The following is a 24,062-nucleotide window of genomic DNA, read 5'->3' as shown; positions in this document are numbered from 1 at the left end:
TAAATACATAATTGATTGAACTGAAAAACCAAGCAGTGTTGCAGTTCTGGACACAAACCAGTGCGCCTGAAACTTACTACCATACTTTCTCCAAAGACACTTAAATCTTTTGTCTTGCCCATTCACCCTCTGAATGGCACACATACACAATCCATTGTCTCAAGGCTTAAAATTCCTTATTTAACATGTCTCCTCCCCTTCCTGATTGAAGTGGCTTTAACAAGTGACATTAATACCGGATCATAGCTTTCACCTGGATACACCTGTTCAGTCTGTCATGGAAAGAGCAGGTGTTCCTTATGTTTTGTACACTCACTGTACGTTCCTTATGTTTCAAAAACCATTCTGCAAGCGATGATTGTTTTGAGCAAGTGTCGGGGCTCTTAGCAAAAGTCCCCGGGGAAGAACGGGCACTTTGAAGAACTTTGAGGTCCCTGTAGCTCAGTTGGTAAAGCATGGCGCTTGTAACGCCAGGGTAGTGGGTTCGATCCCCGGGACCACCCATACGTAGAATGTATGCACACATGACTGTAAGTCGCTTTGGATAAAAGCGTCTGATAAATGGCATATATTACTATATTACTATAAGAAGACACCTTCATCAATAGGCGCTAAAGGTAGCTTCTATGAATGGGCTGAAGTAAACTATGCATGGGAAGAGGATGCAGAGAAAGCTACACTAAAACCACTACAAAATCACAAAATACAGAAGATAAAAACGCTAACTATCTAACATCAGTGTCACTATTACAATGTGTGGACTCACACGTGATAGATCTATTGATTTGATGAAAAGACAGATACTGACATGAGTGTCTCCTAGCCTACATGTGTTGTGGTCCACTTGAGCCGCACCAACTTGTTGTTCAGATGTGATACGGCACCGCCCCTTAGTGGTAGCCTAGCCTACTTCCAATCCAGTTCAGGGACGGTTCAGAGCATTGCGCAGGCGTTGTACAGACTAAACAAGGAAGAGGGCATGAGTGCGGACGTTTTTATTGCAACAAAATGTTGTGTTTATGTTCTAACTCCTGATCTGAAAAGGCGGTATCCCTCTTTCTATTTTCATTTGGTTGCAACATAGGCTAATTGTAGTGAGTCGAGAGGAGCTGACACACTGATTAACACGTTCGTTGCAAGTTGACGACAGTGTATCTGAATAGGCAAGTGTCATCATTGTAGCATTTCTCAATATGAAATGATACAATGTACCGGCTGCCAATGTAACATAAAAATGCAACAGTTTTAGCAAGTAATTTAAAGTAAAGATGAACGCTCGCAGCAGTTTAAGACAAGGAATACTTAACACTAAGGTCAGGTACTCCAAATTAGCCAATGATGATGACGGCTACATTGACCTGCAGGTAAGGGCTTTAGTGTGCTTGAATGGGCCTGGTAGGTTTGGAATAGAATCTATATCGGCTTAGTTTTATTTGAAATGAACTGCCCATGGTAATTATGGGATTGTGTAGCCTATAGACATAGTCCAATGTTGTTATTGCATCAAACAACCCTGTAGATAGAATAATGTTTTCATATCAGTATTGAAAAAAAGCTTTTGGGATGGTTTGGTGATACACAAATTACAAAAATGTACCATTCAATATATTGAACTTCTGTGGTATGTTGTTATGAAGTCATGTTTGTCCCCCCCAGTTCAAAAAAAGCCCACCAAAGGTCCCATACAAAGCCATTGCACTGGCAACTGTCCTCTTCTTGATTGGCTCTCTGTTGATCACCATTGGAGCTCTCCTTTTGGCAGGATACTTTGAAGTCACAGTGAGTATGAACTTTGAGTCCATCTGTATATTCCTGTCATGTTTTACAACAGCACAACAAATAGATTTCACATAATTAACTTTGACACATTCCATTGTGTTTCTTAGATATCTTTTTTCTTCTTCGTTCATTTCAGCATGCTGACCGGACTGTGCCCGTTCTCATAATTGGAATCTTGGTTTTCCTTCCTGGATTCTATCACCTGCGGATAGCTTACTATGCATCGAAGGGCTACCGTGGTTACTCCTACGATGATATCCCAGACTTTGATGACTGAGCCACTCCTAACTGAGGCAACTTCTTTGTTATTTTCACATAACATTGTTGAATACAGTAAACAGACTGGGATCCAGGGTAGTCCTAAAGCAGATGTCCTTTTGATGTTTGTTCATCATGTCATGTCTGTTCACTTCTTGTTCTTTGACTGGATTACCACCATACTTCATGATGAATGACTACTATATTTAGATGTGTTATTGTTTCTAACAAATAACATGCACATTTGTATTTATTTCATGACATGTCTTGTTTTTTTGCTACATATGCATACATTTTACATATACATTTGACATACGTGGCACTTTCACATACAGCAATCACATAACAATAACACATAACCGAACAGAGCTATTTAATCCCACCTCTCAGCCACTCTCATCCCACCTATCACTGTAGACCACCCTTGATTTTTAGTTGACTGACCAATTGGAAATGTGATTCTAGGATGCATTTTTTCCCCCCACATGATTTGCAGTTTGAGGTTTAGAGCAAATGTTGTTTATTTATTCCCATAGTTTTGTCCTCGTGTAGGTATACCCACACTTATCTATAAAAGGGAAGGACGTAATTTCTGATAAAATACATAGCTGTGCTGTAAGGGAGGCATGAGTTTAATTGTATTGTCCAACTGAAAGACCTGATCAGTGTAACCGTAAATCAATTTACTCTCACTGGTTGGTACCCCAACAGAACCATGAGTTTGAGATATTATGGCTAAACTTGAAAGTTGACTTTGTTTTTCTGTTGAAATGTCGCTTATGCTTTCCTGGAGGGTTCCTGGTAGGAGTATTTTATGTGATTAATGCCAATCCTTTGATCTCCATATGGTGTGCTGCTCGGCCTGTGAGAGTCAAGAAGGAAAAGTTGTCACGCAACAATATAGTGTCTGGTGTAGTTTTCCACTGGCTGAGTTTGAAAGGCATTGTCACTTGCAAGGAAGTCTGTAGTGTATCCATATATTCAATTTAAAGGCATTTGTGGTTGAGCATCAGCTCCAATAAAGACTGTATCATGAACTACTCTCCACCTTTGTGTCAACTCACACCCCCCTGTGGTGTGCCAAAGTTTACTTTGTGGGTAAAGAAACAAAAATATATATATATTCTACAGACAACCATTGATGTTGTCTGAACCAAAAGTGTAATATCTGTGAGTGTGAGAGCTGTTATTATTGGATATTTTCTGGGTCAATGGTGCTACTGGCAGGGTAGCAAGTCTACAGTAGTTTTTCCTAAATCAACTGAGTTGTGGGTAACTTTTGTGACAATGTAACCTATTTTCTCCCAGTAATAACGGCTTTATTATTAATCGAATAGACACGGAAAGACACATGGAGGGGAACAAAAGCTTAACGCAAGGACTTTTGGATAACATTTTGATCATTTTAAAAAATGTAGAACTGTTGGATATGCAACATTACATTGCCATTGTCTAAGGACGTGTTCCGTTGCATAACGTTTGTCTTTTGTCAGGGACCCCGACACGTCCTCTATACGTTGGACTTTCCCACGAAAAGGCGCTTTTGTCTGGAGCGCTCAAACTGAGTGGATGTGGTAGGGAGGAGAAAGATACGACGAAGGGACGAAACCGTGAGGAACGTAGTAGATGAATAGACGACTGTATTCTGTCCACACACTCCGTCATTGCAGCGGGGAACTGGCGGGCATACATCATTTTGGGGTATTTTGAGCAACGTATCATTTAAATGCGCTCTATGGATTCGGATAGTATTTTTTCTACTGCTCCTTTTTACAACACTTTGGGTAACTTTGGACAAAGCAACACGAAGAATAGCAATATAAAAAAATGCTCGGAAACTTTTAAACGATTCTAAACCAATCTAGGTACTTCTTAGGTTTTTCTCTATCTTTATATGGGATTTACAACCTGAGAATTGAATGAGATAGTGCTACAGCTAAATCTACTAGGAGCTTTTCCTTCAACTTCCCTGGTTATGTTTAACAACTATCATGTGGCGCGCGTGAGACAGTCTGCCACGCTTTTATAAACTATGCGACCACCTGCCTTTGTCGAACACCTGCATTTTTAAGGCAACCGTATTCAACTTTAGAGTAACTAATGAATGCCCAAATACGTCAACCTGCATGCTGAAAAAAAGCAAAGGACCCGATGGACTGATTTTATTCTGGTCAAGTCAGAGAAGTGCCTCAAGCAAGGTAAAGATACTTTTAAATCGGGCACAAACCTACATGTGAATAACAGCCTCTGTGAGTTTCACACGGGGTCCACTTTTAATGCAAATGTAAATAGGGGCCATTCACTTACAATATAGTATTATATTAAATGTTTTTATTTCACAATCACAATTCCTCATTCGAGTTTTAGTCTAGACAAAACATATGCTGTTGTAGGCTATACCTTTGTCTGGAATATTCAACCGACCATGGAAACAAGCAGAATATCTCCTGAAGTGCATTGTGTTGATGTCTGTTCTTGTTGATTATTTAGCTCGTGACATGTTTCTTTATCCACTGTAATTACAGGTTGATAATTGCTTAAGCGTGAGTTAGCATTTACTGTAAGTGACCGTTTAGAACCAGGCAGATTATTCATAGCCTTCATTAAATTAAGATTAATTAATGCATTACGTTAATGAATACAGAGAAAAATGGTCAATCAATTACAGCAGAATAGTAATTTCTTATAGAGGTTGGGTCCCTTTCCTATCAGTCCACGTGACTGCACATCAGACAATAGAGGCAACTGTTTTTGCCTGATATGGAGACTATGACATGGGCACCCATGTAAACAAACCATCTAGTTACTTAATTGAGCTCTAAAGTAAACATTTCAGAATTGTTTTTGATATTTGATTGAATTATTATTCTTGACTTATTTATTATATGCAAATATAAGCCTGACTGCTACACATGATCTTCTTTCTTTATGTTTGAAAACTGATCAATCAGAACAGCATCTGCAACTAAAATATGATGTATAATTTCTTACTTCATACTCTGAATGAGTCGCCAGTTCAGTCCACACGTGGTTATTGAGACTGGTTTCATTCTGAAAGACCATGCGTTGTGTCTTTCATTTCTTCTGCTTGACATGGGTATGAGTTTGATACTGGAGATCCTGACTGTTGGCACTGTGGTGCTTCATCATGACACAAGGGCATCATTGATGCTAAAAAGTTTAGTTCTCTAACATGGCACTTATTTCATGGTTTAGTAAAAGTTTCCATTATAACAGAGTGATGGGTGATTTTTATTGCTAATTTTGTAGATTTAAATAATCAGGGTTTTGACCTTTGTTACCAAAGTCCAACTGTAACGCTCAGTTCATCCATGGGCCTTCGTTATTTACCATACTCTGTGGTTCAATGTTCTGCATACTTGTTTAGAGAAGGTCTAACTTTTTACACTGTTTTAAAATGTTGGGTAATGACTTATTTAGCATTGAGGTGTACTAAAGCATATATAATTGACTTTTTTGTTTCTTGCATGGATTTGAAACAAAACCGCTTATAGTTTTTTTGGGGAAACCTGAAGGAGATTTATGAGAGGGAGCAAAGAAAGAAATATTCTGCTGAATGCAGTGTCAATAGCACCATAGTATAGACATAGCTATTTCAATCTGCAGTGTTGTTGGCAGCTCTGAATATTTTCCTCAGTCTTAGACGGTAAGAGTTGACCTGGTTAGGTACAAATGAACCTCCAGAATCAAATGGGTTCTTTAGTGTTATTTTAGCTTTCTTTGGCTCAACCAAGACATTGGGGTAGCATCTTGATTTTGTCTCTCACCTTCTAACAAAACCAACGTGGTCATTTGTGTGAACTATTCTAGCTCAGGTGCAGCAGTCAGCTATCTATGCCTTGAGACACTTTCTGTTCACCTCAGTTCAGTGTCTGTAAGCAGCTTTATGTCCCCATGATTTGGCCTGAATTAGGATTTGCCTGGCCACCAGAGGTCATAGGGTGGGACAAACCACTCTAAAGGGCTGGTCAAATTAAAGGAGGATGTCGGTACACAACATTTAGACCTAATGAGTCTCAACTGATACCAGGCTGATCCACTTCTCCACTGAGGGTTTTATAGACTTGATAAGAAACACACTTCTGGAGAGGCAAAATAGCACATTCAAAATGAAGCATTTCACTGTACTTGTGCATGTGACAATAACATTTCAACTTGAACAGCATAACTGGTGGATGTAATGTTGTATAACTGTTGGATATGCAACATTACATTGCCTTTGTCTAAGGACGTGTTCCGTTGCATAACGTTTGTCTTTTGTCAGGGACCCCGACACGTCCTCTATACGTTGGACTTTCCCACGAAAAGGCGCTTTTGTCTGGAGCGCTCAAACTGAGTGGATGTGGTAGGGAGGAGAAGAAAGATACGACGAAGGGACGAAACCGTGAGGAACGTAGTAGATTAATAGATGACTATACTCTGTCTACACACTCCATCATTGCAGTGGGGAACTGAGGGATACACATAATTTTGGGGTATTTTTGAGCAACGTATAACTTTAAATGCCCTGTATGGATTTGGAAAATATTTTTCTACTGTTCCTTTTTACAGCACTTTGGGTATCTTTAGACAAAGCAACACAAAGAAGCGGAAAATAAAAGTTTACACACTCCACACAATGAGTTTGTGCTACAGCTAAATCTACTAGGAGCTTTTCCTTCAACTTGAACTTGATATCAGAGTGGAAATGGTGGAACCTTCAGACCTTTTAAGAAGTAGGAAATGCTTCCTCCGATGTCTCTTTTTCCATTACATCTTGAAATAAGAGTTTGGTCTCAGTACTCCCTCATTTGGTCAGTAAAGTTTAGGTTGTTGGCCTAAACCTTTTGCTTTTAAGAATTAGTCTCGTGGGATGTGGAGTGGATGAATTGTTTCCTTTGTTTATGATTTAATAGTAGGTGTGTTCTTTCTTTGCACCTGTGATATGGTCCTCAGTTTGTCAAGTTCTCCCCTCAAACCCAGCTGGCCTGTTCTGAGGCCATGGCCCAAGCAGGATTAACCAGGATTACTAAGAAAGTAATATAGCTGCTTATCAGTTCCATCTCTGTCACCACCATCACTGATGGGCCTTGGCCGTTATGCCAATAGGATTTCCTTAGGGTTAGGGTTATGTATTGCCAGATGAGTGGAAGTAGAGAGTAAAACAGATGGATAGTGTCAGGTAGATTTTTAATGAGTTTGAGGTGTAAATTCACAATATTGTCTGGGTGTGATTCTAGCTGCAAAGCTGTGATCTCAATGGAAATCCTTTTGATCTGAACTTCACCTTCATTTTTCAAGTCTGCTTTCAGTGGGTTTACTACTGGCCTGGCCTGGGGTGGATTATTTCCCTCCACATTTCAACCTTTTCACCTCTTAATGTAGGGCTCTTCAAACTGTGCTGCAGCCTACCTGCTGGTATGTTATCCGGCTTGGCCCTCTTCGTTGTCTGCTCCCTTAGCTCTACTGCAAGTGTGTGACACATTTGGATGGGATAAACCGTCCATGTTATTTATAATGTGATCAAAATGGCAAGCATTCCTGTAAACAGAATGTTCTAGAGGGTTAGGGTACAGTAGTTGCTGACATGATTTCAACACTTTACTAAGGAGTAGACATAACAGTATTGATAGATTATGGATGTTATGTATGATGGCTCTCTCACAGGTGATGGATGGAAGGGGAGAGTTTTGGTATAGTGCATCTGTCAGCTGGATCAAAGACTGTCAGTCTGCTAGGGGTAGCAGTGCCAAATAATAAATGCACCAAGTGTTTGTACAATCATATCCAGGACAGTGTGCTGCTGACAGATGCCCTTTAACTTTGAATTCTAATTTGATTACACTATTAAGGTTGGGAGCGGCAGTACTGGATTAGACTAGGTGTTCACAAGTGTGCAGTCCAAGGTAATTTGTCTCATTGAAGACCAGTAAGAGATGCAACTAGTCTTAACAAGGTTAAAAATCCTTACACTGTCATTACAAAGTAAAATATAAGTGTGCATTAGTCTACTGCATTGATTGCCAAACTTATGGGAGCAAAAGCCCAGACTATATGAGTGTCTGTGGTTGTGTATCAGTTGTGTATCAGCTTACTCAGTTTGGCAGAACGGTCCAGATCACCCTCAATGGCTTCTTAGACATTATTATGTCATTTCTGTCTTCCCCTCAGATACCCCCAGGTTCCCCTCTCCTCAGTTCCCCAGACCCCTGGTTCATCTGCTCCCTGTGTTGGCAGAGCTGCATTTGTCTGCTGTTCGGGACTGTGTAAAATGGTCTTAGCTACCACTCATTCCCAACCCTCTAAACTAAAGCTAGTTTTTAGTGAAAGGAACTTAAGTTACTGTTGGGCAATATGAACATAATTCAAAAGTAGACATCTAAGCTGACAATTAATAATCATTTACAAGGTGTATTGGTATGAAACCAGCTACTCAAAAAACTAAAAGAAAAACTCTTGTTGAGCAGGTCCCATAATTGCAATGATGTCTGAATATATGCTTTCAGAAAGAACTCTGAGTCCTCTGTTTAGTTAAAAATAGAGAGATAATCATTGTAAATGCACCCAATTTTCTTTTCCATTGTGAGAGGAAAGACACTTTGACATTATGGAAGATGGTGTACTGTGCATCAGCAGATGACTAGCACTATAATTTTATATACATACTATCAGTGACCTACAGTATGTAACCCCTCATTACTACATACAATGTATGTAGCGTCTTGAGCTAAACTTGTAGGCCTCATTTGTTTGCATTTAAAGGACTTTGTGCCTTGTTCTGTTGCCATGGGAAACAGGTTGTACCTGAAGCCACAGAATAGTGGTGGGGGCTGTCCTATGTCTCTCATGTCTACACTTGTAGACTTTGACCCCTACAGGCTCTCTCTGCAGGGTCTGTAGACTGGACACTCCCCTGTCAACGGGTCTCTCACAAGACATGTCAAATGTTGTCAATAAGCAACATTAAATTCAGTAGGCCTAAAAAGTCGGTATTATGAAACAACTTGTTTTAAATAGGCTATGCCTAAATACAGTTACAGAGGGCCTCCCAAGTGGCGCAGCGTTCTAGGGCACGCGCCCAGGCTCTAGGTTCGCGTCCAGGCTCTGGGTTCGCGTCCAGGCTCTGGGTTCGCGTCCAGGCTCTGGGTTCGCGCCCAGGCTCTGGGTTCGCGTCCAGGCTCTGTCGCCGCTGGCTGCGACCGGGAGGTTCGTGGGGCGACGCACAATTGGCCTAGTGTTGTCCGGGTTAGGAAGGGTTTGGCCGGTAGGGTTATCCTTGTCTCATCGCGCACTAGCGACTCCTGTGGCGGGCCGGGCGCAGTGCACCCTAACCAGGTCGCCAGGTGCACCTTGTATCCTCCGACACATTGGTGCGGCTGGCTTCCGGGTTGGATGCGCGCTGTGTTAAGTGCGGCTTGGTTGGGTTGTGTTTCGGAGGATGCATGGCTTTTGACCTTCGAAAGCCCGTACGGGAGCCCGAGCCTGTATGGGAGTTGTCGCGATGAGACAAGATGAGACAAGATAGTAACTACTAACAATTGGATACCACGGAATTGGGGAGAAAAGGGGGTAAAATAAAATTGAAATAAATACAGTTCCAGGCACAATAATTGCTCAGTGTGGGCGTATAATACAGAGACGATGGAGGGTTTTACACACATCCAAACTTTTCACAGGAGCTGGATCCAATATATGTCCACTCACAGTTATACTGCTCTCAAATGTAATGTTTTATAAACATCATGGAACTGTCTCACAGATCATATTTGCACTTCTCCGGAAATAGCAGACTAAATTGCATTGCATTTGAGCCATGTACTGTACATTCTCACCATAAACCCATAGACAGTGAATTTTTATAATAAGTTAGTTTTTTTATCAAGTTAAACGAAAAATAATCAATCAAACAATATTGCTAAATATGATCGGGTCAGAAACATGATATCATAAATTGCTTCTCTCATTCTATGGCACTCTGTGCAGACTGCACACGTACTGTAGGCCTAAATGTCTTTTTGCATAACATTTGCACATCTATACAAAACACTAGGCTCCTGTTAATTGTAGGGCTGTGACGATACCAATACCGTAATATTCTTTCCATGGCAAAAATGTAAACATGAAGTAGACCACACTCTTTGGTCCTTTAAAAACATGCTGTATTTAAAATATTGTGTGCTATAGATGGGTTCGCTGACAACGTCACGAAAACGATGCGCATGCTTCAAGAGGCAGAAGGCCATGTGTTGTTGTGATTCTGGACGGCCAGATAGCTAGCAACAATGACTACCATGTGGGAAATCGTAAGTGGCTCGTTCCAGCAAGTTTGATCTTGTTCTTGATACCATGTCTTGTGTTGAGGTGTTTTGACTAACGTCATGTCTTTGGTAATATAATATGGCTCAAATTCGCTGTAACAGTGTAACAATATTTTTTAGAGACAACAAGTGATCATTGTGCGAATTGATTTATGTTATCAATAAACATCGTAGACTAAATATAGTTTACATGTTGTCAACAATCTAAGCCAAGCCTGTCTGTGTTGCACCATTTGTTGTACACACGTCGGTTTTGTTGCTAATCAACCAACCCGTCTATAGCATGGAAAATAAATAAATGTGACTCTGGATGACAACATAATGATGTTTGTTTCCACAAAACATGCTGTTTTTCTAAAGAAGTTAAATCCACCTCCCAAGTGGTGCACCGCTCTAAGGCACTGCATCTCAGTGCTAGAGGCGTCACTAGAGACTCGGGTTCGATCCCAGCCTGTGTCACAGCTGGCCGTGACCAATAGACCCATGAAGCGGCACACAATTGGCCCAGCATCATCTGGGTTAGGGAGGAGTTTGGCTGGCTGGGATGTCCTTGTTCCATTGCGCTCTAGCAACTCCTGTGGCGGGCCAGGCTCATGCACACTGACAAGTTTGCCAGTTGGACAGTGTTTACTCCAACACATTGGTGTGGCTGGCTTTGGGTTAAGCGAGCAGTGTGTTAAGAAGCTTTTGCAGGGTTGTGTTTCCTGAGTCTGTATGAGAGTTACAGTGATGGCACAAGACTGTAACTTCCAATAGGATATTTATAAATATATAAAATATATTGTTTAAAAAAAGAGGAAGTGAAATCCGCTTTGTGTTTGGTTTCCTTGCCACGATACCAATGATACTGGTATCATCCTGCCCCTCGTCAATTGTATCAATTCCTATGTACGAGGAAGATTCTAGTGTGTCTTTGGTAAACGGAAGAGAGGCGCTCATTGCAAATGGGGATGGATAGCCTACTTCAGGATTAGGCAGCTAGATTCAGCTGCTGGCCAATTTTTGTCCGAGTGATTTAAATAATTTGTACACTGCCAATTGACCACAATTAATCCCAAAAAAAGATTGTATTTGATTGAGACACACTCAACTTTGTCTCTTTTTATTTATTCGTGGGAATACCTTTTAGCTGAATTCCTGGTGATTTTACAGTATTTATTTTTACTAAAAACGAAAATCCTAAAGACTTTAGTCGGCCCCCAAAAAATCACTTTCGGGACAGTTTTGGCCCGCGGGCCACCTATTGCCATCCCCTGGCCTACTTGAACAAGTGAAATTCAGATATGTGAATTGTGAGGGAAAAAACCTCAAAGCACTCTCAGTAGACCATATTAAAACCCCTTTATTCATAGGGTACTTTTGGCTAATGGTCAGGATAAAAAGACACACCTATGCGATGCTGCTAAACCAGCCTTGATTAAAGGGAGGGTAGGCTATGCTTAGTTTTTAATCAAATTAAACCAAATTGGGGGAAACCTTTTTTTTATCGAGATTCACCGGCGCAAAAGGCACATCTCTCCTTCCATGTAAACTGTGGGTCATGGCTAGATAGGTCAAGGACGCACCTCAAATATTGCCACTCCTCCCGTCTCAGCACAGGTAAATTGCCAAACCTGGAGTTAGGGCTGGATAATACTAGTGCGCCAGTTTTTACATGATGAAATGGCAAACTAACATGCGACACTAGAGCACCAAATGTGTCACGTGAGTTGAGTTGGCGTAATATGCTGCTGTTAGCTTTCCAAAAATAGCCTCCTTATATTAGTGTAATTAACTTACACTAGTGATAAGCTGGTATTAGTGGCTCTGAATAAAGTGTGTGGGAGAATACAGTGTGTATGTGGGGATGGGAGGGGTCATTCCATTATTTTCTAAGAAAGGGAAGGGGATCATTTAAATTGTAGATTTTGAAGATGTAGGTTGCAACCTTAACACATCACTGACCAGACAGTGTAGCACAGATTCAGTTTTCCCAGCTTTATTAACCCATTTTATTGTCAGGCTCTAAACATTTGACTTTCTAGGAAATTGATTATTGAGCAGTCTTGTTACTGTAATATCCTGTTCGTATTCAGTGGGTCGGAGCAATACTGCACAATGTCAGAGATATAAATTAAATTCCCTTGCATTTACAGGGTTCTCTTCTCAAAAACTCTGGACTATACCATTTTTTACATTGAAACTCAAGAGGAGAAATGAATTGAAAGTGCATTGAACACTGGGGTTGGGATGAAGACTAGACCGGGTTTGGGATGAAGACTAGATTGGGTTTGGGATGAAGACTAGACTGGGGTTGGGATGATGACTAGACTGAGGTTTGGATGAAGACTAGACTGGGGTTGGGATGATGACGACTGGGGTTGGGATGATGAGATCTCCTCTATACCATGTTTCTTGTAGGATGACAATGTCTGTATTTCCAATTTCTTTGATAAAGTCTGGGTTCCTGCTCTTTAGGCCAAAGGCAGATGACCTCAGACATTGTATATTCCAGGTTGAGATAGCCAGTCAGTAAACAGAGATGTAGCTGGTGTTTTCCTCTTGCACGTGTCACGTGTCTATAGCTTTTAGCCCAGTTAGCATGATAGGAGACCTACGGTATGAGCTGAACCAATCAGAGGCAGAAGGTAAATCTCTTTGACCGTATCAGTGACAGGGACACACACACACACACACACACACACACAAACAGGGTCACTCAGAGGAAATATTTCCCCTCCCAATGCTAGTTTGAATAAGCATGTTTCCCAAATCCCAACCACAGATCAGACATCACATTTGCAGTGTGCAAAGATTATTTACAGAATGAAGTCAGTTATCAAGTGATCAACAGACTGGAATCCAGTTTAAAGTAGGGATTATGAAATACTTTAGGGTTGATGTTAACTTGGACGATTACCTTGGTCTTGTCTGATGCCAGAATCAGTGGGAAGGTCCTTGTACAGTATTGAAGGCTGTGTGTTACTGTATGTCAGAGGTTTGAATTGAATGTCTGTGTTTCTGTGTTTTCAGGTTGGGAGATGTGTGAAGGTGTGTGAGGGACGGCCATGGGATTGGAGGGACTGTGGCTTCTGGGTGTCACCACTGTTGTTGCCCTCTGTCTGCTGCGTAAGTATCATACTGTACATCTGGGAAGATTTGCTATGCTCATCACATTTTTATTGGTTTCTCTCCTTACACCTGCCTTGCTCTCCTAGCTACCCAAGTAATTCACTTCATACATTTCTATTACAATGGTACAACACTGTAGTTCAATTATACACCATAAAAATGTATCATGTAAAATGTACCTCTAGAGAAAACCTCTCATCCAATTAATTATCAGAGAAACCCTCTCATCCAATTAATTATCTTCCATTTCTGTCTCTCTGCATCCTTTTCTACCCTTAACTACCAATGTATTTTACTCTGTAGTTTATACCATTCTCTTTAGATTCATTGTTCACATAGCCCTTGACTCTCATGTACTGGCCAGTGGAATTTTCTGAATGTACTCCCTAGAACATATGATTCACAGCCTCATACGGATAAATCTCTGACATCTGCCACTATGTACACATGGCCTGGATTGGGGAAAGTGATGAGGAGGAGGTCTGGGGGTCTAGACACAAGTGTGTACAAGGGAATGGGGTGAAATCCTACTCTAAAAAAAATCTACGGGTGCGGATTAAGATCAGTCTGGGATTTATACTGGCCCCATCCCAAAGGCACGCTTCTAGGGGGAGGGGAGTTTTGTGGAGCGCAAGCCATGTGTGGACCCCAGGGGGTGGCGGAGTGGGAGGGAGCGGTGAGGGGCCTGCTGCCCTGCCCTCTATCAGGGAGTGTCCCCCTTTGAGATTAGTGCTTAATCACTAGGCCAGACGAGGTACAGAGACAACACAACACTGCCAGGCTCTCAGGCTCTGGCTCATGTGTCGTTAATGGAATTGAAACATGTTTAAAGAGTTGCAGTCCAGCGGTCTTGTCCCCAAATGGTGTGTCATTGTTTTACATGGCCCCTGTATGTCTGTTTTAAACTAAGCATACTCTAGAGATTAACACAGTCATTGGAAATATGCAGGCTGACATCCAATATTTATGCTATCTACTCTAATCTCTTATCCTTTACTGCATGTTCGTTTCTCAATGTCCTTCCAGTTTTTTTCCATCCTTGCCTTTTGGGTTTAGCCTTGTTTCTTGTTTCTTGTTTCTTGTCCTCCCCTTCCCTCTCATAAAGGAGCCAAGCTGTTGCTGGCTGCTAAACAATTTTATCATCGGTTCTCGGCCCTGCAAAAAATCAAGTGAATATTTACTCAATATCTTCAGAACCAGAAATTCCACAGAATGCATTTTGGAGAAAACTCAGCATGTATCTGGCTCTGCATGAGACTCAAACCTATGTGGAACAGATCCACATGTGGATCTTGACTGTTGACTCTTCAGGCATCAACATGTTTTACTGCCGATTCACCAGTCATGCTCAGCCTACCACCATTGTATTATTGCAACCTATGTGCTTTCTCCTCAGGTACGTCCCAGGGTGTGGAGGCGGTGGTACGAGCCAGGGTTGGGGGGACTGCAGAGCTAGGTTGCAGTCTTAACCCCCTTTCTACAGGAGTAACCACCCCAAACTTGTTCCCACTGCACGTGGTGGAGTGGGTTCGTCTGGGTTACAATGTTCCCATCCTCATCAAATTCGGAGTGTACGCACCACGTGTGCATCCCAACTACAAGGGTGAGTCCTCTTGTCCCAGATCTATGTCTTATCACTGCTTCTTTCAAATTACACAATGCATAGCAAATACACTGTGGCAATTGCAGTTATACAACATGGCTGAACATTTGAACCTTTTGGGTCTCACTTTGAGTCCTGGTGCAATTTAATCTTTTGTCCTGCTGGTTTATTGGGAGCCATTTGCCTGCATACAACACCCCAGTGCAGTCTCTACATTCCTCAGTGTATCGTATGGGAGAAGGACAAAGGAGAGTTTAACCTCAAGACAAGGACCTGAAAAATACGCATTTCTCTGATTATATCTGAAGAGATTCTGTGCAACAAGGTCACATTGTCTTAAAACAACTTTCAATTACCTTCCTTTGAGCCTTTCTTTCCCCTCACTAGTAGCTGGCTGGGAATGTGATTTAAGTACAGCTGTTTTGTTTTGAGTGGGGGTGGGGAAGTCGAAGGGGGCTACAATGGTATTTATGAATGCTGGGGGGTTTAGTGGTGAGAATACCCCAAATAGGTAATCCACCCAAACAAGAGCCCTGTAATTACACTGTGTGTCTGGGTGTGTGGTAGGGCCTTCATAGTACCGGGGCAGGGACAGGGGCAGGGGACTGGGGCAGGGCTTGGGTGAGGATGTAAATATGTTAATGGGTCAGTCAGGGAGGTGGGATGACGGACGGGGCTGTGTGTGGGTGTGTGCACATGTATGTATGTATGTTTGTGTGTTTTTGTGTGTGCATGCATATGTGTGTGAGTGCAGGGGGGTAAAAAAGTATGGTTGAATTGAGACAGGCTTGGTTGGGGTGGGGGCTGGTGGTCTGGTGACCCAGTGAAGAGGTTGCTTTGCTGTATGGAGAATGAATGAAGTATATGGAATAATATTGTTTTCTTACCTAGAGTACCATAATCCAGTCATTGTCTCTCAGAGAACAAAAGACAAAGGTCTATATCACATCCACCCCTTCCTCTGACGGAGCCCACGCCAGTACTTGTGCCTCCAAAATCCCATATTCTCTCATCGAGGTCACTGAACCTGGTAGGAAGCCTTTCAAGTCCACCTACAGTTGGTTTTCACTTAAAAACAATCAGTAGATGATTTCAGCTATCACACTAAAGATCAAATGGACCCTGGCGTGCACTGGACACTGACCAGGCTCTGACAATTCAGGAATGGCCGGAAGAGCATAACCAACAGATGTCTGGCCGTCTTTCTGACCCACCCATAAACCCCAGTGTTATTGTTTTAAGGCAATCATGTGATGCAACATAACCCATAATTCATCACTGAGGCTATGGGGGTAAAAACAACAGGAAAGTAACAACAACAATCTAACGGTTTGTTAGAAATCAAAAAGGACTTGGTTTTGATGAGGGATATTCTCTCTCTCTGTGTGTCTGGGGTCTGCTTAACCCCTGTCTGCCTCATATCCTCTCAGCTCCCCTCCTTTTGGAGGCAGGTGGCAACATGTGAAGCGTATCAGCACTGCGGATCTAATGTATTCTACCATCAAATTAAAATGTATGGGGGATTTCAGATTGAACCACAGCCCCACCTCACTAGACAGTATGAAACACAACCACTTCCTGATCTTTGTCTCAAGCTGTCTATGCTCAGGGACTAACAAGCACAAAACCTTTTAGTAATATGAAGAAATGCCTAGCTTTTTTTCATCCTTATTAAGAGTTTATGAGACTGCTCTATCTCTCATGTACAATCTTGCACTGACGCCATCCACCATTCTAATAGTGTCTCATGAAAGAATGAGAGGAAGCATTATCTTGGATGGGGGTATAATAAAGTAATACGTTTAATCTCTAATTGTTCAGATAGGATATCAAGTGTATTTCAGATTACAGTGAGTGCTTGAGGAGTGCTTGCTGTGTCTGTGTCTGTGCAACAGAGTAATGTCCTTCTGTTGACCCCATTAGAAGCCATTCGCTCTGAAACAGACAGATTACTTGTGCAGGCTGCTCTGCAAATCTTTTATTTCTGGAGAGAAACCATTTTGAAGGAGTCTGCCCAGTGCCACATCCTTCTTCCTCCATGTCTCTTTTCTAAACATGCCCTGGAGGGCTGAACATCAATCACCTGAGAACAAAGAGGAAGAGACAAATAAATAGTCACTGAAATACTGAAGTAGAGAGAACTCGGCTAGTGAAGTCTGTTGGAGTTGTGCTTTTTGAGGAAATGTGAGTCTCCATTCACTGGCCGCGCTGTCAGGGGCACTTGCTCTAAAAAGGGCAGATCAAATGTGTCCTCTCCACTGAAGTAAATGAGTAGAGACGGTGTGGAGGGCACACCCTCCTGGGGGTAGAACGACAGCGGCAAAATCCCGGACTCAGCCCAGCAGGCCCCCATCATTCTGTCTCAGTGTGAGCAGTGAACACCGGGGGAGTCATGGCCTTGTTTGGCCCTCATACAAATACACACATTAAAGAACCTCAATTAATGAGCCTTGTTCCTCCACCATCTTTTAATTGGAATTGACATTTTACGTTGGTCAACAATGCCTTACTAAACATGACCCTATTCGACCAACTCAGCCAGGAGAGAGCCAAACAGAGAGGTGGCAGCTGAGGCTGACCCACATGATCCAGCAGCAATCTGGACCAGGGAGACATTTGCCAAACAGTGACACAATATGAGAAGAATGCAGGCTAGACCCGTGGATCTCATGTTCTCCAGCTCTAAGTTACTCCATCAGGACAAAGGTTCTGTTACTTCATCTCACAGCGCTGTAGGTGTATCCCATGGGAATGAGATCAGGCCCAGTATTGTGCTGCTTGGGAGCTTTTGTGTGAAGTCCTTCTTTAAGCCCCAAGCACTGCCTGGGAGGTTCTACCTTATCCCAGACCTGTCCCAGACTTGGCTTGAGTTTCACCCAGGAGAAGAGAGGAGCTTTGGTTGAGCCAGGCCTCTGTTACCTACAGATATAGGATCTTAATCTGAGTTCATCTAAGTTTCTCACAGAAGGAAAATAATCATGCAGTAACAGGAAATGTGCATTTTTGTTTGGATTATAATTTTAAAAAATTAGGGGTTGATGCAGTTTTGGATAGGGAATGTCAAGTCTGAAATGTTAAAAGTGGAAAGTTTAAACCTTGAATACACTACAAATGTGCATTTCCTGCAACAATAGGATGATCAAATTAAGATACAACACCTGTACTGTTGGAAGAGTAGTTTACAACAAGGAGAGGGTTATAAATTGAAAGTATCAGAACTCAGGATAAGACCCAGATGCAGACAGCTAGAATCACAGATGTTTATTGACCAAACAAGGGGCAGGCAAAAGACAGGTCAAGGGCAGGCAGAGGTCCGTAATCCAGGGCAGAGTCAGTAAGGTACAGAACGGGATCAGAGCAGGCAGAGGTTCGTAATCGGGTCAGAGTCAGGCAGGTACAGAACGGCAGGCAGGCTCGGGGTCAGAGCAGGCAGAATGTCAGAACTGGGAATATTAGGAAACAGAAACTTGAGAAAACAGGAAGACGGGAAAGCACGCTGGTAAAACCTGACAAGACAAGACAAGCTGTCAACAAACAAACAGAGAACACAGGTATAAATGCACATGGGATAATCGGGTAGATGGGCCACACCTGGAATGGGGTGGAGACAAGCACAAAGACAGGTGAAACCCATCAGTGTGTGACAGGACCTCCTCTGGGCACATACCTGGTGGACCAGGGTGCCGGCGGTGGAACTCAGCAATGAGGGCTGAGTCCAGGATGTTCTTAGCAGGGACTTAGCACCTCTCCTCTGGGCAATAACCCTCCCAGTCAACCAGGTACTGGTATCCCCTGCCTCGAGGTCGAACACTCAGTAGGCGCCTCACCGTGTAAGCCGGATGGTCGTCGATGAGATGGGGGAGAGGTGTGGACCTGGAAACACAAGATAAAGGACAGTGAGACACAGGTTTTATCTTGGACACATGAAACGTAGGATAGATACGGAGGGTGTGGGGCAACAGAAGGCGAACAGCAGAGGGGCTAAGGATTTTAGAGTTGAGGAATGGGCCGATAAAACGGGGGGAAAGTTTACGGGACTCCACTCGGAGGGGCAGGTCCCGAGTGGAGAGCCATACTCTCTGCCCAAGCCGCTAGCGGGGAGCAGGGGTCCGGTGGCGATCGCTTGTTGCGATACCTCGATGTGGTCTTCAAAAGAGCAGCCCGGTACGGCGACAGAGGCGGATGAACATCTGGGCAGAGGGTATACTGAATTCCTCTTGCTCGGGGAAGAGCGGGGGCTGATATCCCAAGGAACACTCAAAGGGCGAAAGACCAGTGGCCAAGCAGGGAAGGGTGTTCCGGGCGTATTCAACCCACACGAGTTGCTGGCTCCAGGTGGTTGGGTTGGTGGAGACGAGGCAACAAAGGGCCGTCTCCAGGTCCTGATTGGCTTGTTAGATTGGGGGTTGAAACCAGAGGACAGGCTGGCCGACGACCCAATGAAGGAGCAAACGCCTTCTAGAACCGGGACGAGAACTGGGGACCCTGATCGGAGACCATGTCGCCCGGAAGTCCATGGATCCAGAAGATGTGCTGCACCATGAGCTGAGCCGTGTCCTTGGCTGAGGGTAACTTGGGAAGGGGAACAATATAGACGGCTTTAGGAAAACCTATCCACCACCGTCATGATAGTAGTGTTGCCGTCTGATGGGGGGAGCCCAATATATGGGATCAGGGGCGGTGAGGAACAGGGAGTGGTTGAAATAGGCCAGCCATATCTTGCTGCAGGGTCTTATTTTGTGCACACACCGTGCGGGCAGTGGCAAATGCGGAGACATCCGGCACCATGGAAGGCCACCAAAAGCGGGGTCGAACAAAAGCCAGGGTCTGACTGGAGCCTGGATGACAGGTCAGTCGAGAGGAATGCGCCCATTCCAGGATAGGGGAATGGCCAGAGTCCAGAACAAACATCTGGTTAGCCGGAACCCCTCCGGGTGAATAACAGGGCCCAACGAGCCTGCCGAGAGTTGAGGTGCTTGGTGGTGCGGAGATATTCCAGGTTCTTATGGTCCACCCACACTAAGAATGGGTGTTCTGCCCCTTCCAACCACTGCCTCCACTCCTCCAACGCCATCTTGACAGCAAGGAGTTTTCGATTTCCGACATCATAGATCCTCTCAGCAGGGGTAAGACGATGGGAGAGGAAAGCGCAGGTGTGCAGCTTTTGATCCTGGGCAGAACGCTGGGACTGTACGGCCCCAACTCTGACATCCGAGGTGTCGACCTCTGCTTGTGTAGCTAATGCTCCTTGCTTGAGTAAGATGGTCAGTGGCAAGAGTAAGTTCAAAAAGGCTAACCAGCTGAGTTTGAACCACTGACCGTGGCTTATGGCATATGGTTTCACAATGAAAATGAATGATACTCATGAGTGCTGTCCTGTTTGCCAGAGGTGGAAAAAAACTCAGGAGGCATTGGTTTGGAATATTTTGTGTGACCATTGTCTCCGGCCGGGCTGACTTTGTGAGGAAGATTGATGGCTGGAGTTGATAGGGGTGTCATCTCAGCTGAGTTTGGCTCATTCCGGTTTCTTTACCTGTGTTCAGAGTTTGGATTCCGAGGACGATATACTATCCCTGATTGGCGGGTTTTCAGAGTCTGAATCGGATTACATCATTCCGGGGCAGCCTGAAGCCCCGGCTTTGGTTTCGGCGGGAGAGAGTGAACCATTGGTGATGATGCGCTTTTGATGGTGTTTTTCTCCCCCGCAGCGGAGTTCCTGAAGGTTTGGATGAAGGTATTTACCTCTTGTCCCTGAAGCGTGGCTTACCCCTTTTTAAAGATTTTGCAGATGAGTGGGTACCTAACCATAAACATCAATGCCTTTCTTTAAAATCAATACACAGGTATATATTTTTAAACCTGCATATTTAGTTAATATTGTCTGCTAACATGATTTTCCTATAACTAGGGAAATTGTGTCTCTTCTCTTGTGTTCCGTGCAAGCAGTCAGGGTATATGCAGCATATGTGCAGCCGCCTGGCTCATTGTGAACTGTGTGAAGTCAAATCAAATATATTTATATAGCCCTTCTTACATCAGCTAATATCTCAAAGTGCTGTACAGAAACCCAGCCTAAAACCCCAAACAGCAAGCAATGCAGGTGTAGAAGCAGGGTGGCTAGGAAAAACTCCCTAGAAAGGCCAAAACCTAGGGAGAAAACTAGAGAGGAACCAGGCTATGAGGGGTGGCCAGTCCTCTTCTGGCTGTGCCGGGTGGAGATTATAACAGAACATGGCCAAGATGTTCAAATGTTCATAAATTACCAGCATGGTCAAATAATAATAATCACAGTAGTTGTCGAGGGTGCAGCAAGTCAGCACCTCAGGAGTAAATGTCAGTTGGCTTTTCATAGCCGAACATTAGGAGTATCTCTACTGCTCCTGCTGTCTCTAGAGAGTTGAAAACAGCAGGTCTGGGACAGGTAGCACATCCGGTGAACAGGTCAGGATTCCATAGCTGCAGGCAGAACAGTTGAAACTGGAGCAGCAGCACGGCCAGGTGGACTGGGGACAGCAAGGAGTCCTCATGCCAGGTAGTCCTGAGGCATGGTCCTAGGGCTCAGGTCCTCCGAGAGAGAGAAACAAATAGAGAAAGAGGGAATTAGAGAGAGCATAAATAAATTCACACAGGACACTGGATAAGACAGGAGAAGTACTCCAGATATAACAAACTGACCCTAGCCCCCCGACACATAAACTACTGCAGCATAAATACTGGAGGCTGAGATAGGAGGGGTCAGGAGACACTGTGGCCTCGTCCGATGACACACCCGGGACAGAGCCAAACAGGAAGGATATAACCCCACCCACTTTGCCAAAGCACAGCCCCCACACCACTAGAGCGATATCTTCAACCACCAACTTACCATCCTGAGACAAGGCCGAGTATACCCCACAAAGATCTCCGCGACGGCACAACCCAAGGGGGGGCGCCTACCCAGACAGGAAGATCACGTCAGTAACTCAACCCACTCAAGTGACACACCCCTCCTAGGGATGGCATGAAAGAGCATCAGTAAGCCAGTGACTTACTGTAATAGGATTAGAGGCAGACAATCCCAGTGGAGAGAGGGGAACCGGCCAGGCAGAGACCGCAAGGGCGGTTCGTTCACCTTCACACTCTTGGGCCAGACTACACTCAATCATATGACCCACTGAAGAGATGAGTCTTCAGTAAAGACTTAAAGGTTGCGACCGAGTCTGCGTCTCTCACATGGGTAGGCAGACCATTCCATAAAAATGGAGCTCTATAGGAGAAAGCCCTGTCTCCAGCTGTTTGCTTAGAAATTCTAGGGACAATTAGGAGGCCTGCGTCTTGTGACCGTAGCGTACGTGTAGGTATGTACGGCAGGAAATTCATTCCTAACAAAGACCATAATTAATTTGCCAGAATTGTACATAATTATGACATATCATTGAAGGTTGTTCAATGTAACAGCAATATTTAGACTTAGGGATGCCATCCGTTAGATAAAATACGAAACGGTTCTGTATTTCACTGAAACAATAAACGTTTTGTCGAAAATGATAGTTTCCGGATTCGACCATATTAATGACGATAGGCTCGTATTTCCGTGTGTTATGTTATAATTAAGTCTATGATTTGATATTTGATAGAGGAGTCTGACTGAGCGATGGTAGGCAGCAGCAGGCTCGTAAGCATTCATTCAAACAGCACTTTCATGCGTTTGCCAGCAGCTCTTCGCTGTGCTTCAAGCATTGAGCTGTTTATGACTTCAAGACTATCAACTCCCAATATTAGGCTGGTGTAACCGATGTGAAATGGCTAGCTAGTTAGCAGGGTGCACGCTAATAGTGACTTCACTCGCTCTGAGACCTTGAAGTAGTTGTTCTCCTTGCTCTGCAAGGGCCGTGGCTTTTGTGGAGTGATGGGTAACGATACTTTGAGGGTGGCTATTGTCAATGTGTTCCTGGTTCAAGCCCAGTAGGCGAGGAGAGGGACGGAAGCTATACTGTTACACTGGCAATACTAAAGTGCCTATAAGAACATTCAATAGTCAAAGGTATATGAAATACAAATGGTATAGAGAGAAATAGTCCTATAATTCCTATAATAACTACAACCTAAAACTTCTTACCTGGGAATATTGAAGACTCATGTTTAATGGAGCCACCAGCTTTCATACTGTATGTTCTCATGTTCTGAGCAAGGAACTTAAACGTTGGCTTTTTTACATGGCACATATTGCACTTTTACTTTCTTCTCCAACACTTTGTTTTTGCATTATTTTAACCAAATTGAACATGTTTCATTATTTATTTGAGGCTAAATTGATTTTATTGATGTATTATATTCAGTTAAAATAAGTGTTCAGTCAGTATTGTTGTAATTGTCATTATTACAAAAAAGAAAATTGTCCGATTAATCGGTATCAGCTTTTTTTGGTCCTCCAATAATCGATATCGGTATAGGCGTTGAAAAATCATAATCGGTCGACCTCTAACTTAGACAATACCTTTGATGATACAGTGGTAGTAATACAAGTTTAGAACATTTACAGAAAATACAGAAATGCCAGTGGTGGGGGTGTTGCTGTTTATATTCAGAGCCACATTCCTGTAAAGATTAGAGAAGATCTCATGTTAAATACTGTTGAAGTAAATGGCTACAGGTTCACCTGCCTCACCTAAAGCCCATTCTTGTGTGAAGCTGCTATAGACCGGCAAGTGCTAACAGTCAGTATCTGGATAACATATAATATAATAATAATAATAATAATAATATAATAATAATAATAATAATAATAATATATAATAATAATATATGCCATTTAGCAGACGCTTTTATCCAAAGCGACTTACAGTCATGTGTCACATTCTACGTATGGGTGGTCCCGGGAATCGAACCCACTACCCGGGCGTTACAAGCGCCATGCTCTACCAACTGAGCTACAGAAGGACCATAACATGTGTCAAATGCTTGATAATGTATGTGATATTGACAGAAAGGTATATTTTCTGGGTGATTTAAAT

The 24,062-nt window shown here is 43.2% G+C and overlaps 2 protein-coding genes across 3 annotated transcripts in view; both read left to right on the top strand.

Moving 5' to 3' along the window:
- The first annotated feature begins 931 nt into the window (after positions 1-931).
- Positions 932-3,074, top strand: LOC118393160 (transmembrane protein 230). Its single transcript, XM_035785539.2, has 3 exons — positions 932-1,364; positions 1,657-1,779; positions 1,916-3,074. Exons 1-3 carry the CDS (start codon positions 1,269-1,271, stop codon positions 2,054-2,056), a joined length of 360 nt encoding a protein of 119 aa, XP_035641432.1. The 5' UTR covers positions 932-1,268; the 3' UTR covers positions 2,057-3,074.
- Positions 3,075-3,208: 134 nt separating this feature from the next.
- igsf9b (immunoglobulin superfamily, member 9b) overlaps positions 3,209-24,062 on the top strand; it is a 49,977-nt gene continuing 29,123 nt past the window's right edge. For both annotated transcript variants that reach the window (XM_035785538.1, XM_035785537.1), the window contains exons 1-3: positions 3,209-4,235; positions 13,368-13,463; positions 14,863-15,069. In XM_035785538.1, the coding sequence (XP_035641431.1) occupies positions 13,403-13,463; positions 14,863-15,069 (268 nt within the window). In that variant the 5' untranslated portion in view covers positions 3,209-4,235; positions 13,368-13,402. The remainder of the gene's footprint in view (positions 4,236-13,367; positions 13,464-14,862; positions 15,070-24,062) is intronic.

Source organism: Oncorhynchus keta, chromosome 14 (assembly GCF_023373465.1).
Source record: "Oncorhynchus keta strain PuntledgeMale-10-30-2019 chromosome 14, Oket_V2, whole genome shotgun sequence".
NCBI lineage: Eukaryota > Metazoa > Chordata > Actinopteri > Salmoniformes > Salmonidae > Oncorhynchus > Oncorhynchus keta.
The sequence above is the reverse complement of the archived record's forward strand: the minus strand, read 5'-3'. Positions and strand labels throughout refer to the sequence as shown.